This window comes from Myxocyprinus asiaticus, chromosome 44, assembly GCF_019703515.2.
Source record: "Myxocyprinus asiaticus isolate MX2 ecotype Aquarium Trade chromosome 44, UBuf_Myxa_2, whole genome shotgun sequence".
NCBI classification, from domain to species: Eukaryota; Metazoa; Chordata; class Actinopteri; order Cypriniformes; family Catostomidae; genus Myxocyprinus; species Myxocyprinus asiaticus.
This window is the reverse complement of record NC_059387.1, coordinates 4,929,679-4,947,641: the sequence shown is the minus strand read 5'-3', so window position 1 is coordinate 4,947,641 and position 17,963 is coordinate 4,929,679. Positions and strand designations below refer to the sequence as shown.

General features: G+C 39.1%; 1 protein-coding gene across 4 annotated transcripts in view; it reads right to left on the bottom strand.

Annotated features, from left to right (window-relative positions):
- LOC127434229 (histone-lysine N-methyltransferase 2C-like) overlaps positions 1-17,963 on the bottom strand; it is a 255,749-nt gene that overhangs the window by 25,882 nt on the left and 211,904 nt on the right. For 3 of the 4 annotated variants that reach the window (XM_051686799.1, XM_051686800.1, XM_051686802.1), the window contains 8 exons: positions 11,770-13,392; positions 11,230-11,433; positions 10,461-10,625; positions 10,227-10,356; positions 3,175-3,376; positions 2,908-3,086; positions 1,905-2,041; positions 1,584-1,803 (listed from right to left, as the gene is read on the bottom strand). In XM_051686799.1, coding sequence (XP_051542759.1) covers positions 1,584-1,803; positions 1,905-2,041; positions 2,908-3,086; positions 3,175-3,376; positions 10,227-10,356; positions 10,461-10,625; positions 11,230-11,433; positions 11,770-13,392 — 2,860 coding nt within the window. The remainder of the gene's footprint in view (positions 1-1,583; positions 1,804-1,904; positions 2,042-2,907; positions 3,087-3,174; positions 3,377-10,226; positions 10,357-10,460; positions 10,626-11,229; positions 11,434-11,769; positions 13,393-17,963) is intronic. The other variant, XM_051686801.1, reaches the window with a different exon arrangement.

The following is a 17,963-nucleotide window of genomic DNA, read 5'->3' as shown; positions in this document are numbered from 1 at the left end:
ATTAAGCATCTATGCATTAAGACTGTGGCGGAGCCGTCATCTCTTTGCATGTCAAGTCACTCTGTGAAGATTATATCAAAATCTACACATTGCATCTTGTCTTATTTGGGCTCACTTTAATCGGAAACATATGCGCTTAAGTAACTTTTTGCATTTTTCATTTTGTAATTATGTTTCATAAAGACAGGGGTGGGGAACCTTTTACTTATTAAGGGCCAATCAAATATTTACAAAATTATTTGCGGGCCCTAAAGTTGCTTGCAATTTCTGATTGCATGTTGAAATTAATGTACACATTCCGTTACATGCTCACGCACCAAGAAAAAAAATTAAAAAGGTCTTTCTATTATACAATATTTTGCATTATCGTTTTAAATTAATGTAAATAATGATAAAAAAAAAATTAAAAAAAGGTACGTTAATGGAATCAAGGCTATTTTTTGCTTTTCAAATGATTTCTTGAATGGCCTTGGGGGCCGGGTAAAATGGTCTCGCGGGCCTTTTACTGCACTGAGGCCTGACGTTCCCCACCCCTGCATACAGATTACAAGTGAAAACCTGTCAAAAAAGCCTTACAGAGAAATGTCAATAAACAAAGTAAACGTGATTATTGTTGCTTTGTTGTCATTGTTCCAAATTGACTTGACTTAAAATTTAACCCCTATACAAATTTATATACCTCATTATTTAAAAGTTTAAAATCATTTCAATAACACTTTTTGTGGTTTACAAATTCAACTTTAATGTTGCGGTAAAGAACAAACTGGCCATAACTTATTACGCAAGTCACTTAAAGCAAATGTCTATCACAGTGAATTGTGTTTATACTTCAGTGTTTGAAATCAGAACAGAGAATTTGAAGACTTGAAGTAATTACCTTCAAAAGCAAAATGCAACTTTTTGGTGGCTTTTTTGCTTTGATTCCAATAAAGTAACACACTTAAAAGATCATTTAAAAAAATACACCCAATCCACCCTCACAGCTCCACACAATTGGGGGACTGGGTAGGAACCTGTGACTAAACCACTTGAGAAAAAAACATTTCGTACTTCAAGCTGTTTCTGCAATTTGCAGTTATGAGATATTGACAATTCAAATCAATAACTGCAATTTGTAACTCCTAGAAGTCTGTCTGTAGATGCTGGCGGAGTGAATGTCTTTTTTTTTTAGATCGAATTACATGATATTCTGATTAATTTAATCACTCAAAAATAATCTCATATATCAATATTTGGTGAGAAATGCTGCCATATGATGATAATTAATTACATTATTGTGTCATTGATCAGGCATTACAAAAAGTGGCTTTAGAACATGTCCTGTGTGAATCCTTACTCATTCTACAGTATGCTGTCTGCTATCTGTAAGTGTGGTTTGGTGAGGTTTGGTTGATGACTGCCAACTTGTAAAAACACGAAAGTGGTACTTTCAACTTGAATCACTCCGATGGTAGAAAAAAATCCTTAGAATTCACATATGGGTCAGGGGGCATTATTACATGCTTTATTTTAAACTGTTTTTTTAATACTTAATTGTGCTAAATTAACATATTTTCGGCCCTACTTGTGTTATATACACTTACCCTCGCTGAATGTTTGATGGGGTACTGGGGCACCTGGAAGCCTGATGAGCCTCATTCCAGGTTGCTGGTTGAACAGGGCAGTTTGAGGAGGGACCTTCAGTCCAGATAGCATTTCTATTGAGCCTCGCTGCTCTGGGCCTGGAGAGCGGATCACCTCATAGCTGCCTGGGATTGATACGCATAGTATGTTGGCCAGTGCTGACATCACCCCTTGAATGTTCTAAAACACAAGCAGACACATGGTCAGGTTTGGATGTAAGAACATTAATGCTTTGAACAAGTCATTACTGCTACTGAATAGATAACATTCCAGGCACTGACCTGTGCAGCCACTGGGTTCAGAGAAATGGCTACAGACACCAGGTCAGTTCTTGAGCAGGTGGGCAGCTGGCCAAACTGCGAATCAAAGAAAGTGCTGGGTGGCTCCGTCTTGACTTCCCACTGCCTGGCTTCAGAGCCTAGAGGCAAAACAACCAGTTGGTGGCACTACAATCATGACCCACAATAGCCACATCAATGTATTCAGCCTGCAAGCCCAAATATTTGGCTCAATTTTGATGTAAATCACACGATGCACGCAGAGGATATGTTACACTTCCTTTTTCCCATTTTTTTACATTTATATCATATACTGTATATATCAAAAATCCATTCACAATTTAGCATCATCAATGTCTTGGCATGATGTTGCCCACATTTGTTATCTGTAACATGAAATCCCTAGGAGGAGTATTTTAAGTTCCAGAGCATGCATTTTTCAAACAATCCAAAATGGCCGACTTCCTGTTGGGTGGAGCTTATGACTGTCAGCGCAAAAGTTGTCCGGCTTGAGATCTATATGTGTACAAAGTTTGGTGATGGCAGCTCAAAAGGGATGTGCTACAGAGCACTCCCCTCCCGCAACTTTACCCAGCCCTGATGGCCGAAGACTCTGATGTGCGTGACAATAAGGCCTCCGCACTTTCAGTGCTTGGTCCCTAATTATGATTTATTTAATGTACTTTCAATGACAAGACCCGAAAAAATGTCACTTATGATTCATGCAAATCTGATGAGTTTTTATTTTTGAGGGTAGAGGGAGTCCAACTTGATACAGAAAGGTAAAAAAAATTTTTTTTGTTAAGTAGATTTAATGTGCAGCTTCATTCGTTTTACAAAAAAAAAAAAAAAAAAAATTTAATAAACAAACTGTTCTGCCTTTGCTTTCTTATTTTAAAAGTCACATACTCTTGTAAATAAGTCTTATGAAAGAATCGCTTGAAAAATCGGCTAGTGGGACGACAGATTTAGCAGATCTGAATGTGTTTTTGTCTCTTTAGATTACCTTTACCACTGGCACTGGGCAGCATTGGGATAACTGGAGAGACAGCAGGGGACGGTGGCTCCTCTTTAACTCTTGAGAGATTTGGATAACGGCTGATCTCCATGCAAACCACACTCTCAGGAGAGGATGATGGGACAAAGCTGTCTGGTGTGTCCCTGTCCACAAAATGCTCTTGACCCCTATGGAAGACACACAGAACATTTATAAATGCACTGACTATCATCAGGACCTTAAGGGTAACAATGGGTAAAGAGCGCGAAGACCTACCGGAGTTCCTCCTGGTTGTTGTGAGGTGGAGTGGGGAGGGACGCAGGAACGTCAACAGTCTTGGGGCCGTGAGTGATTGTGTGACCCAGCAGGACATCTTCACCTGTGAATGTCGTGAGTGGCTTCTGACCCAAGCTTTTAGAAACTGAAAAGAGGTTCTCTTTTGAATTCTGGTCACCAGAGAGGAAATTCTTACCCAGGTCTACAAATATTAAATTATAATAGAAAATAATGAAGAAAAACACCCACATTATAACACTGTGTTTTACATCTATGATGAACATTTTAAATAATAATTAATAAAATAATTCCACTTGCAATTTACTGCTCTGAAAGTGTAATCGCCAGTTCCCATTCAAACCAATGTCCCATGTCAACATGGGAAACCATATTACCCTGTGAAACCATTAAAATCGCTCTTAAACTGTGTCAAATTCATTAGAACAGACATCAATGAAACAAAGCTGGTTTATAATGTTACCAAAAAATTGTATAATGTGAAAAATGTCTTTTCTTTGCTCCTTGGCAATTCACATTGAACGAATCTGCTGAAAAGGCGAGTTTTTAATTATTATTAATTTAATAAATTAAATTATTCACATCCCCAGTTAACTCAATAACCACCGGTGGCATTCATTGGCTAGGCATCAACCAATAAAATGACTTCATTGCCCCCTTTCCCTCCCCTGCCAGACACTGGTCTTGCTCTCTTGCATCAGCATTTTACAAGAGTTTTGCTACAGGTTTTTCACAAAAGTAGTTGCAAAAGTTAAGGCATAAAGATTAGTTGCAGTGCCAGTTTTGAGAGGTTGTAAGTGCCGATTTGTGGTTGTACTGCGAAAATGAATTAAAGTACAAAAGTTAATGTGGAATACAAGTTTGTGTCTGTAGTTGTATTTATGTGAATGTCATTTTACACATTTGAAACTACTTGTCTGCAAATGTGAATTCAAAACACAAGCTTTGAATTATTGTCTGTGAGTGCAGATTGCAACATTCAACTTAAAATTTTTATTTTACAAGTTCTCAAATCCAAATATGCAAGCTCTCGACTTTTGATACTGATTTACAGTTGAAGTCAGAAGTTTACACACACCTTAGCCAAATACATTTAAACTAAGTCCTGACATTTAATCATAGAAAACATTGCCTGTCTTATGTCAGTAAGTATCACTACTTTATTTTAGAATGTGAAATGTCAGAATAATAGTAGAGAGAATGATTTATTTCAGCTTTTATTCCTTTCATCACATTCATAGTGGGTCAGAAGTTTACATACACTTTGTTAGTATTTGGTAGCATTGCCTTTAAATTGTTTAACTTGGGTCAAATGTTTTGGGTAGCCTTCCACAAGCTTCTCACATTAAGTTGCTGGAATTTTGGCCCATTCCTCCAGACAGAACTGGTGTAACTGAGTCAGGTTTGTAAGCCTCCTTACTCGGACATGCTTTTTCAGTTCTGCCCACAAATTTTCTATCAGACTGAGGTGAGAGCTTTGTGATGGCCACTCCAATACCTTGACTTTGTTGTCCTTAAGCCATTTTGCCACAACTTGAGGTATTTCCATTGTCCATTTGAAAGACCCATTTGCGACCAAGCTTTAACTTCCCGCTGATGTCTTGAGATGTTGCTTCAATATATCCACAAAATTTTCCTTCCTCATGATGCCATCTATTTTGTGAAGTGCACCAGTCCCTCCTGCAGCAAAATGATGCTGCCACCCCCATTCTTTACGGTTGGGATGGTGTTCTTCGGCTTGCAAGCCTCACCCTTTTTCCTCCAAACATAACGATGGTCATCATGGCCAAACAGTTCAATTTTTGTTTCATTAGACCAGAGGACATTTCTTGGGAAATTGCTCCCAAGGATGAACCAAACTTGTGGAAGTCCACAATTTTTTTCTGAGGTTTTAGCTGATTTCTTTTGATTTTCCCATGATTTCAAGCAAAGGGGCACTGAGTTTGAAAGTAGGCTTTAAAATACATCCACGCCTCCAATTCAGTGCACCTCTTATCAGAAGCTAATTGGCTAATTGTCTAAAGGCTTGACATCATTTTCTGGACTTTTCCAAGCTGCTTAAAGGCACAGTTAACTTTTAACACAATTAGTATATGTAAACTTCTGATCCACTGGAATTGTGATCTAGTCAATTAAAATTAAAATGTATCTGTCTGTAAACAATTGTTGGAAAAATTACTTGTGTCATGCACAAAATAGATGTCCTAAATGACTTGCCAAAACTATAGTTTGCTAATATGAAATCTGTGGATTGGTTCAAAAATTTGTTTTAATGACTTCAACCTAAGTGTATGTAAACTTCTGACTTCAACTGTACCTTGATATTGGGGAGCGAAAGCCACGGCTCTCACAGAAACGCAAACAGACGTACATATGAACGAAGTACTGTACAAACATTATCATTAGGGCTGTCAATCTATTAAAACTTTTAATACAATTATTACATGATATGGTGATTAATTTATCGAATTAATCACAATTAATCTCATATATGATTATTTGCTGCAAAAGGCCATCAAATAACAATGATTCAAAATGAAATTATTAAATGTAGTTATTTTTAAATAATTATATATTCATATTATAAATAGAATAGTTCAGATAATTAAAATACATTACATTATCGTGGCAGATGACCAAAGCATTGATAAGACATCAATTAGCTTTAGAAGGCAATTTATTGTTTATTTCCATAATCACAGTCCACAGCAATTAATTTTGCAATTTAATTCCTCAATCTGTCCGAGATTTATTACATGGACTTTTCTAAGGATGTATCAATGACCACCTGCATCAGACGGATGCTTTGAGTGTCTCACTTTGGTCAGGGTCGCTGCAGTGTTTTTAAAATAAAATGTAAGACTTAAGACCTTTTTCAAGACCTGAACATATAAAATGAATACCGTATCCCATACAAAAACAAGGGTTGTTGAGGGTTACTACTATTATTTGATTCATAGCGTGGAACTTTTAACTTTAAAGGCACTTTGCATTCCTTTTTGTCTCATTAATGTTCACACCCCTTTCATAATTTATACAAACATAAGAGATAAAATATATATTTTTTAAATTTAGTACTGCTCTTCAGAATCTACATTACAGATATTTATAAATACAGTATGCATATAGTAGTGTGCTGTCTTCTTGAGCATCAATTAATGTTTGCACCTTTTGTAATAGTTGTGTACAAGTCCCTCAATTGTCCTTAGTGTCAAAAGCTTGATTTTATATATATAATTTTAATAGTTTTAAAATACTGCCTTAGTCTTTACTGTTACCAGATGGCCCCAGACACAGAGACTACAAGAGTGCAAATTTAATGAAATCCCAGATGCAGTTGATTGTGCTACTCAAATCCCAATCAATAATTACCAGAAGAAAAAAGTGGTACACATTTCGGGACTTTTAATTATAAAGAAGCCCGGAATACATATGGGACTCTTATTTTGAAATGTCTGTGCTCCCAGTTGTGAGCTCACTGACGGCTGATTCCTGAAAACGTGAGTCTGATTCAAACTGCTAACCTGAGCTTTCGAGTTCAAACCCTCAGTTCTTTTAGGGTGATTCATGAAAAAGATCTGGTTCAAAAGAGTCATTTGTTCATGACTCTTTTGCGCTGGGTTTGTTGTTGCGAGTGGTGCAATGAGCTCATCAGAAACAGAACGGGTGAAAAGCGGCGTGAGACACACTGGTTGGACGCATTCTAAAAATATATTCAATAACTCACAAGATGATATCTGACGAAACCGCACATTAACGCACACAACCTGACTGTCGCCAGTGGCGACTAGATTTTAAATTCTTTTCGCAATCAATTATTTTTGGTTGCATTTGCGTCCATTTTAGTCACAGTCTGCAGGCTTATATAAACAATTATCAATATTATCAACAGTTGATCTTTAGTGATCGTTTGTCATACATTTTCGATACGGCTTAATGATTGTGAACTGCTCAGCAACAGCTGAAAACACTCACAAGACCCCGCATGCTAGGAGAAAATACAACAGTACCGTGTTTTCAGTCTGAGGCACGCAGCGTATGCATTTATTTAATTAAATTGTATTCTTTTGAAGTTTGATAATCGCATTAGGTTATGTCACGATTCCTTTCTTTCCACCTCCAAATATAAGACCTCTTTAAATAAAAATACTTTTATTGTACCATTTAAGGTATTAAGATGTTTTAAGATCTTCAATTCATTTTTCCAAAAGTGTAAGACTTTTTAAGGATCTGCGGTAACCCTGTTGGTTGTGTCACATCATGTAACAAACACAGTGTTTTTAAGACGCTGTGTCAAGTTAACCGTAGTTTGAAACTTAAAAAAAACAAAATATGTCTCAAGAACCCTGCATTTGAAATTGCGCTCTGTCTAGCTGTTTTAATGCAAGAACGCATTCTCAATGTGTACTGTTGCCAGTGTGAAGCAAGCCTGAGTTTGGTTTGTTCTCTATTCAGCTGTGTTGCCTAAACATCTGGAGTTCCGCTTACTGCCCCCTGCTGAAAACAGGTGGTACTACAAGCTTGAATTGCTCAGATGGAAGGAAGATTCCTCGTTACGGTCCAGGGACATTATTAAAGGTACACTCAGTAAGGTTTTAGCTGGCTCTTCCTCATCCTGTCGGTTTCAGTAGTACTTGTGGTTTTGAACTCTATACTGACACCCATCAACCTGGCTACTGGAAGTTTGTTTACTTAACACTGCCGCTTTACACCAGATATATTTGTTCATCTTCTGTTCTGTTATCTTTAGTGTTATTATCCGTCTCATACTACACACATCCCTATAATGGACATTCTTGTCTTTCATCCAAACATATTTTTGCACATTGTTGTGCTCTGGAATGTGACCGGGCAGCCGCGACTCGCAAGCTTAACGGCTGAACACCGCATTGTGCTTGTGCTTGGCGTTCGATGTTGCGCTGTTTATTCGTGATCCATGCCATGAGAGCTGCAGGTCGTATTTTCATGACTCCAGTAGGGACACTTCTTTGGACATATCTATCCACTTGCACACATTCTGTTGGGACTGTCTGCTGGATCACACACCTGCTGATCAATACCATACATCACTCTGGATTATACTGTTGACTTGGGCTCTTTTGTTGTCTGAAGTAAGAATAATGTGTTTGTTGTTATATTGTTTGGTTTGCTTGTTTTGATTACATATACTTTTATGTTTGAGTATTAGCTGAAAGTGTTATGTTTGAGTATTGGCTGAAAGTGCTATATAAAGTAAACATGTTATTACTATTGTCATTATTAGTTGTAGTAACTCAGTCAATTGCATGACAGTGTCATGTGTTGTCAAAATGGCAGCGCCCATGAGGGGGCGTCCCACTCCATGTAAAATTAAACAGCTTTTATTGGGTTTCTGATATGACTGTCTTCATATAATGTGAGTCTACATCCTTTTCAACATATTTAAAAAAAATGCTATTCATGTATTTTATGTTTAATTAGCAAAAATTTGCTTAGTGCACCTTTAATTGCATACGTTTAACGCATTATTTTTTAAAAATAATTAATCGCGTTGAATTAACACGTTAAATAAAAAAACCAAATTATTATACAAATCTACATATATTATTTCAGAAATATGTATTACCCAAGTAGTGCACTTAATTGTTAATCAACCTAAATTAAAGTCAGTAACTGTGACCTAATTACAAGAATTTCAAATGCATTACACTACTAAAAAAAAAACTAATTAGATTACAGTAACCAATTACTTTGTAATCAAATTACACACAACACTGTCTATAATCAAATATGATATGCATTTAGAAGTATGTTACAAACCAAGACTTACAGATACATATGTTTAATATGCATGGTGACTGATTATTTTTAGTTTTAAATTGTTGGTGTAGGTTTACTTCTGGGGGGAAAAAAGAACCCTCCCCCTTTGAGGACACTGTCAAAAGTAAAAATGATTATTTTATAATTGTAATAACAAAAATCCAAAAATATTTCTTTTAGGGTTAGGATTTGGGTTTGCGTTAGTCTGTTGTAAAAACAATTAGCTTTATAAAAAAACTAAAAAGAAGTCGTATTTAGTAAAGGAGCTCTAATGGAAATAACTATTATATATATTCACACCTAACCTACGGCATACAAGTCTTACTAATCAAATACTAAATTTTATACCTTGTGTTTCTCTATCCATATAGCAACTCGCAATGACAGGTATTGACACTGAGTATTTTTTTTTTGTATTATATTTTTCTCCCCAATTTGGAATGCCCAATTCCCAATGCGCTCAAAGTCCTCGTTGTGGCATAGTGACTCGCCTCAATCTGGGTGGTGGAGGATCAATCTCAGTTGCCACCGCATCTGAGACCGTCAACCCACGCATCTTATCACATGGCTTGAGCGTGTTACCGCAGAGACATAGCGCATGTGGAGGCTTCATGCCATCCACTGTGGCATCCACGCACAACTCACCACACGGCCCACTGAGAGCAAACCACATTATAGCGACCATGAGGAGGTTACCTCATATGACCCCCCCCACCCCACCCCAGCAACCGGGCCAATTTGATTGATTAGGAGACCTGGCTTGAGTCACTCAGCACACCCTGGATTCGAACTCACGAACTCCAGGGGTGGTAGTCAGCGTCTTTACTCACTGAGCAACCCAGGCCCCTGACACTGGATATTTAATTAAATTACATTTGAGGTAATTCAAGAAAGCATTGAAATTCACTTTCAAATTCCTCCATACATGAAACTCTCATCTGAAATTCTATCAATTTATAAAGATATCTAAATATAATTTTACATTAATCTTATAAATGACGCTCCCTCTCTAAATGCTGAACATTTACATATAGAGACTGGTCAGTCACGACAATATAAAGGAAAGATATTTCTGAATAATGACCGTTGTCTTTGGCAACACTGTATAACTTTTTTTTTTTTAATCAAGAGAAAAATAAATTAAGTCAAACATGTCCAAACTTTTGACTGGTAGTGTATATGTAATAAATAGTGCATAAATTATTTTGACAAGTATTTCATACTCTCATGCTCACCCATAACTTCAGCCTTCCTGGCCAGTTCCTCCACAGTGGCAAAGCCATTCAACAGCTTCTGTCTGACCACAGGGGGCGGTGTGGGGGGCAATGAAGCAGGTGGTGTTGGGGGATTGCTGAGATTGTTCTGCTAAAAACCCAAAGAAAAAAAAAAAAGGCTTTGTTAAAAAGCCCTGAAAACAAACTCATTTTCTGCCAGTGATGTAAAGGAAAGTATGGACTTTGAGGCCAAACCTTATAGATGAGCTGTGAGTAGTAATCAGATACTCCGTCCAGTGATGCACTTCCAAAAGATCCAGACAGGCGGTTCTCTCCATTCAGCTGCCTGCTGCCGTAGAGGGGAAAGTGTGCAAAGTTCACCCTGATCACAGGCTCCATCAGCGGGAGCATAGAGAGCTGCTGTAGGGGCCAGAGTAGAGGACACATGGGCTGCGTGATACATAACACTAATATTGCTTATACATACATCTGATATCCACAACTAAAGAACAGGACTCACTGTAAAACAATAATTAAAGAAATAGTTCCCCCTAAAATGACATTTCTGTCAAATACTCACCTCCAAAATTTTCTATGCCTTTGTTCTAAGTTTTTATTCTCTAAAAATCTAATTTGAACTTCCACATATTCAAAACTGGTGAGTTGCTGTCAATGATGCTGTTGCTTCTCGCAAGTCTCTTAATTGATTGCAAGGCACCAAGTTAGAATATGTGAAAAAGCCATTAAGATTTGTGAACTACAGAAGAAATACTTAAATTTTGGTCTGTTCCTCACACAAAGCTATTGTATGGCTTCAGAAGACTTGAAATATGCCGCAAAATTAATATGGATGACGTGCATGAAACTATTATGGTGCTATTGCTTTTTGCTTCAAAAATCAATTGCAATCACAATGATCATCATTCTGCCCTGTTTAATGTTGGTTCAATCTGTCACAGTGGATTCTAGTACAGACTGTAAGCTGACCTTGAGTCATATTTAGGTATTGTCAGTGGTTGTTTACCTGTTTGAGTTGAGTCATTAGTGTATCTGTGCTGGTGTACAGTGCCTGCCTCTCTTCATTCTCCTTCTTCCTCTTTTTCCAGCGTGACGGGGCTTTCTCATTCCAACTCTTTGGCGTCCTCTTGTTGCGTTGTTTTCTCTTGCATTGCTCTGGTAGAGATAACTCCAGATCTGCATTTACAGTCAACTGACAGTTTATGCCACTCTGTAAATAATAAACAACTAGTTCAGCTCCCAAATAACACAAACAGGCAGGAATAGCAAATAAACAGAAATTACGACAATATGTAAACATATACCTGTATAATTTTGGCTATGCAGACCTTTGTGCATTGCAAAAGCAACAACAGTATGAGAATATAGAATATTTAGGGGAATTCCTGAATTCTGAAATTACTTATTCTTTTTTTCCTTGGTCTAAATTTACATAACTGTTTCCATGTCCAGAATTTTGATTCAGTCTAATTGTGCAGTGTCAATTTGAATGTCAGGTTACATAAAAACGTATTAAAAGTCGCCATGCAGTGTGAAATGCTCTTACCAAAGAATCTATACTTCCAAGTCTTTCAGAGCCTTTGCTGTTGGCCAGGCCCTCATCCTCTGATCTTATGCTGTCAACGGACATATGATGTATGACAGGTGTTGAGGAGGGAGGAGGTGTGCTCTTGTTCTTCAGGAGATGTTTGAGCAACTCATTCCCAGTGTCTCCTGTGCTCTGAGCTGGACTCTGGGATGTTGGGCTGGGGGAGGCAACTTCATGACCCTCCTCTGTCTTTACAATACCACCTCCTCCTGCACTATGGCTGAGTGCAGCCTCTTCTTCAGCCTTCTGGCACTCACTGGCCTCTAACTTCTCCAACTTGACCTCATGGAAGAGCCCTCTCTCTGCCTCCGAGCCCACGCTGCACTGCCGCCTCAGCAGAGCTCCTCCAGAATTTTGGTTTTCCAGCTCTGAAGAAGGCTGGAGGCCAGGCATAGAGCCTAGGGGATTGGAAAACTCTGAGGTATCCTGGTCCCCCAAGATGGCAACAATGCGAGTTGGGGTGGATGAGGTGTCTGATACACATGGTGTAAGAGGGGCGGTGAGGTTCAAATGAGGTGTAGAAGTAGTTTTGACTGAATCTGCATCATTGTCCTTTTTCTTCTTCCGGTTTCTTTTCTTTTTGCCCTTCTCCTCTGGAATGATGTTGGAGTAGAGTTGGATGAGGGACTGTCCTGAACCAAGGTAGTTCGGAGGTAAGGGGGTTGTGGAATCCATGCCAAACGAGGAAGCTTCACCTCCACCGTGGGGCGGCATTCCAGGCCCTCCAAACCCAGGTGGCCGAGGCTGACATGTTGGGAAACCATGCAACATGGGGTTCTTGGTCTGAAAATGCATAGGTCTGCACTCATCACCTTGCATAAAACCAGGACCTGGTCCCACAAAGTCTAATGGCATTTTTCCTTGCTGGGGAAACACTGGGCCCATCTGCTGTTGAGGCCTAGGTGTCTGAATGAACTCTTGCGATAGGTCGGCATTATAGAAGGGCATCTGGGCAAGGCCATTTGGGCTGTTATCAGGTCCAATCCCCAATCCCTGCTGCTCCAACTCGAGCCTTTGCAAGGCCCTTTGCCTTTCAACTTCCTGCATAAGCTGCACCCGCTGCTTCTCTTGCTGTTCTCGGAGGCGTTCCCGACGCTCCCGCTCCAAGAAGCCCTCGCTGAATGGATTATTATCATCAAACTTCATGTGAGGAGCACCACTACTGGCTCCTACACCATTACCTCCAGCTACAGTGCCAGGCTGCCCAGGTTTACCTCCAGGGACCATAGGTGGTTGTGCCTGAAGAGTTTGAGCAGGGTTAGGAAGTGGCATTTGAGGGGGCATGTGAGGTGGCATCCTGGGTCCCATTGGTCCAGAAGCTCCTGGATGCCAGCCTGGTATGTTGGGCAAGCAAAGAGGCTTTGGCTGACCAAGGTGGGGCTGTTGCATCGTCATCATAGGACCTATCATAGGCTGGCCAATAGGAGGTCCACCAGGCATCATTCCATGTGCCTGTCCTTGCATTCCTGGCATGGCCTGCATCGGACCCATCACACCAGGTTGAAGGTGTTGCTGCTGTTGTTGCTGTTTAACGCGATATTCTTCGATGAGCTCAGCATGTTCCTTCTGTTGCTTCCGTATCTGCAAGAGGAACAGAGAGAAAGAGAAGTGTGAATGAGAGACATAGACGGCATAAGGACAATCTGTCCACTGACACGGAGTAAGCAGAGAATGAGCAAGGCTTTCCAATTTATTCTGAATGGGAGCCAAACGGTAGGCTTTTGCGAAGCATTGAAAGAGTGACAGTTGAGTGAAGCAAATGGTGAGTGAGAAATGCAAATTAGAGGTAAAAAAGACAACAGTCAACAGCTGTGTGCAGATGGATAGCCAAGGTTGTGGCATCGGTTGTATTTCAGATTTTGTTGTCGATTAATCACTGTTTTCAAACTTGATTCCAGAAAATCCCTCATCATTTATTAGTTGTACAAATGGATAGTACCTCCCCAAACTCACACCACTAGTTAAGAAAATATTTCTCTGTTGGGCTGATGGGCAGCTCAAACAAAAAGAGAATTGTTTTGATATCATAATCAACCTACAAATGGTTTTACAATGCTCCATGTATGAGGGAGGAGAGAGAGATCTGATGAACACATTCATCACCCCGTTTTGATTAAATGTATGTTTTAATTTTAAGTCACCATTTCATTGATAATTACACTGATCAGCCACAACATTATAACCACTGACAGGTGAAGTGAATAACACTGATTATATCATTACAATGGCACCTATCAATGGGTGGGATATAAACTCAGCAAAAAAAGAAACGTCCTCTCACTTTCAACTGCTTTTATTTTCAGCAAATTTAACGTGTAAATATTTGTATGAACATAAAAAGAGCGACTCCAAATTGTGATGGCTAGATGACTGGGTCAGAGCATCTCCAAAAAAGCATGTCTTGTGGGGTGTTCCCTGTATGCAGTGGTTAGTACCTACCAAAAGTGGTCCAAGGAAGGACAACCAGTGAACTGGTGACAGGGTCTGGTCCGATCCCACAGAAGAGATACTGTAGCACAAATTGCTGAAAAACGTAATACTGGCCATGATAGAAAGGTGTCAGAACACACAGTGCATTGCAGCTTGCTGCGTATGGGTCTGCGTAGTCACAGACCAGTCAGAGTGCCCATGCTGACCCCTGTCCACTGCCGAAAGCACCTACAATGGGCTCGTGAGTGTCAGAACTGAACCATGGAGCAATGAAAGAAGGTGGCCTGGTCTGATGAATCACATTTTCTTTTAGATCATGCGGATGGCCGGGTGCGTGTGCGTCGTTTACCTGGGGAAGAGATTGCAGCAGGATGCACTATGGGAAGAAGGCAGGCCGGCGGAGGCAGTGTGATGCTCTGGGTAATGTTCTTCTGGGAAACCTTGGGTCCTGGTGTTCATATAGATGTTACTTTGACGTTTACCACCTACCTAAATATTATCGCAGACCACGTACACCCCTTCATGCCAACGGTATTCTCTGAGGCAGTGGCCTCTTTCAGCAGGATAATGCGCCCTGCCACACTGCAAAAAAGGTTCAGGAATAGTTTGAGTAACATGACAAAGAGTTCAAAGTGTAGACTTGGCCTCCAAATTCCCCAGATCTCAGTCTGATTGAGCATCTATGGGATGTGCTGGACCAACAAGTTCGATCCATGGAGGCCCCACCTCGCACCTTACAGGATTTAAAGGATCTGCTGCTAACGTCTTGGTACCAGATACCACAGGACACCTTCAGAGGTCTTGTGGAGTCCATGCCTTGACGGGTCAGAGCTGTTTTGGCGGCAAGGGGGGGGGACTTACACGATATGTTGTGGCTGATTGGTGTATATCGCTATGTTGAAATGTAAATGCATAAGTAGAAGAGCTGCCAAAGATAAGGGGTTATAACATTTGAAATAGATTAAATATATTTAGTGTCATTAAATATATTTTAGTGCAGTTATTTATTTATTTAATTTGACATTAAAACTGCTTCATTCCATTCGGAGTGATTTTTAAAGCCTGTTCAGATTAAGAGAACGGCTAATAAATTTATAAATATCAATCCATCTGGGACATTTAACCAAAGAAAAGTAATTTGCAATCGTTGTATGGTGGAATTTATCGTTGAAGCTCAACGGGAATGAAATATCAATGAATGAAACACGTGTTAATGAGAACCGCTGCAGGTTATATATGTTTGATATATTATTCAGGAGCTGAGTATAGCTACATTTAGAAAGGAAAAAGTATATATTTAGAGGCAAATTTCAGCAAATTTGAGATGTCACGTTTTTGCCAAAAACATGATTTCTTGTTTTAATCAACTGATAGGCCTAAAAAACGAAATAATGTGCCTTGCCATGAATAAATCTCTGCATATAGGTGCACTGAACACTGTAATCAGAAAAGCCTAAGCCGCACTACCTAAAACGTGAAAGCAGTTGTGCAAGAAATCCATAGGGTTGCACAATATACCGGTGCTATGGTAGTACAATACTAAAGCCATAAAAATACCTTAAGTAATGTTGTATGTGCAGTGTAAATATGTCTGAAATAACATTAAACATTTTAGCCTTTTCGAATGGTGTCCCCTTCCCACAGTGCCCTTTAAGGGCACAAAATGCTGTTTAGATATTGCCCCTTATAAGGTAATTTTTTTTGTGTGTGTGTGGTTTTCCCATGCTTCAAACACTTCAGAACACCAACAAGTTAATTTGGTGGTTGTGTCTCCTAATGAATATGGATTTAAATAAAACTCTGGAGAGTGAGAAGCTTTTTTTTTTTTAAAAAAAAAAAAAAAAAAAAAAAAAAGCACATAGCGAGATTTTGAATTATTTGGGGTTTTTGACTGATGAGACCTATCGACGATGGAAAACCAATCTGCACTGAATGCCTAGAGAGATTTCAAGCCAACACCAGCAGCCTTATAAAACACCTTTGGACACATCCCAGTGCTTTTACAGAATAAACAAGGGTTAGTGCCACTTCATTTAACCTATATGTTCCTAAGTCAGTATGATAACTCTAGGGTGGCCCCTGATGCATGCGATTAAACCCGTGTGTAATCTGTATTGGTGCTGCTGTTTACCATGAGAGAGGGGCGGAAGCGGTTGTAATAATGAAACAGCTGCTCAAAACAGTCTTTTGAATGTCATAATATCTTTATTTGTTATCAACATTCAAATAATCACAGAAATACTGGAATATAAGTCATTGCTGTTTAAACTGGTTGTTTTGATGCTGAGATGTTTTTTGATGTCAAACAATGTATTAGGTAACAACTAAGTCCATTTGAGCCTTCTCTCAATTCATTCATCATTTACTTTCACCTGTTTCGGAGCAACAAGTAGAATGGCTAGTTTCTAAGTACCACCTTTGCTATGACTCATTCACTCAACTGTGTGTATTTCTGCAACTTTGGTTAATTTTGTAGATTTTGTTTATATGAAAAGAATTGAAGGGGTTATGAAATGGAAAATCACATTTTCCTTGATATTTAGACATAAGAGGTAACTGTACTATAAAAACATACTGTACATTTCAGAACTCAAAACTTCCTCCCCAGTCTAAAAAGACCATTTATAGTTTCTACCTGTTTGAAACATCAGGTTTTCAAAACTGTGTGTTCGTGACATCACAAGACATTGCTCAGTTGTATTTACATGCCCCACAACATGCGTCATCACACCCTTGGCCCCGCCCCCTGGCTTTCAGTTCTTATCGTAAACAGAGGGAAAGAGACAGGCCTAGTGTGACCAACTATTCCTAAACACCAAAAGGGACCCATCTGGAATATTTTCAAGTTTTTTGTGCATCTAACATGCATTACACAGACATCTTTGATCGTTGTCATGTTTATCACGGCGCTTTTAAAAGACATTGTGTCAGTTACAACTCAGAAAAGGAGACTCTGTTCAGCTTCATCCAGCTGCTCTGCGTCTTGCTGTTCTTGCACCCATCTGTGCTTTTTTTAATTGTTGCTGTACGTAAACAAGCACTAGCTGAAAATCTTTCACTGTTTGGAAGCGTTTCTGGCGATCTGCACCTCAGTGCAATATGTGCGTGCGTCTTGTTCATCATGCTGTGTATGTGCGAATATCGGCTTGGGCTGCTTGTGAACCAGTCATAATACGATTCAAGCTTTGCAAAAGAACTGTTATTGAAGAAGAATGGGGCAGTTAAGAACACTTGGATTTGACAGCAAAACCGTGAGTGAACAGTTTCATTCATGAATATTTCATATGGCATGACTGTTTGATAGTTTATGGTGCTGACGTACTTGAGTGAACTGTCATTTGTAAGTATGCAATGTGTTGGATGTGCATTATGTATAAACCGTAAAATTTTGTTTTATTATTCTCTTCCGATTGAATTTCAAATATGACTGAATTTGAGGAGCTGGACGACGTTTAAGTTTAAAGGAGATGCTGAGGCCAAAACCGAGTGTTTCAGTCAGAGGGTTAGAAATGGGGTGGAAAATGATCACTTATTATTAAACTATGACAGTTTTGGTTCAAAAAAAAGAAAAACAAACTTACTGACCTTATCAGTGGACCTCAGGGAAGATAATACAATAATAAAAAATAGAATTTCATGACCCCTTTAACACAATATTGTGTGGTATTGTGATACTACAATGTATCGTCATACTTTATAGCATAAGATATGATTATGGTATG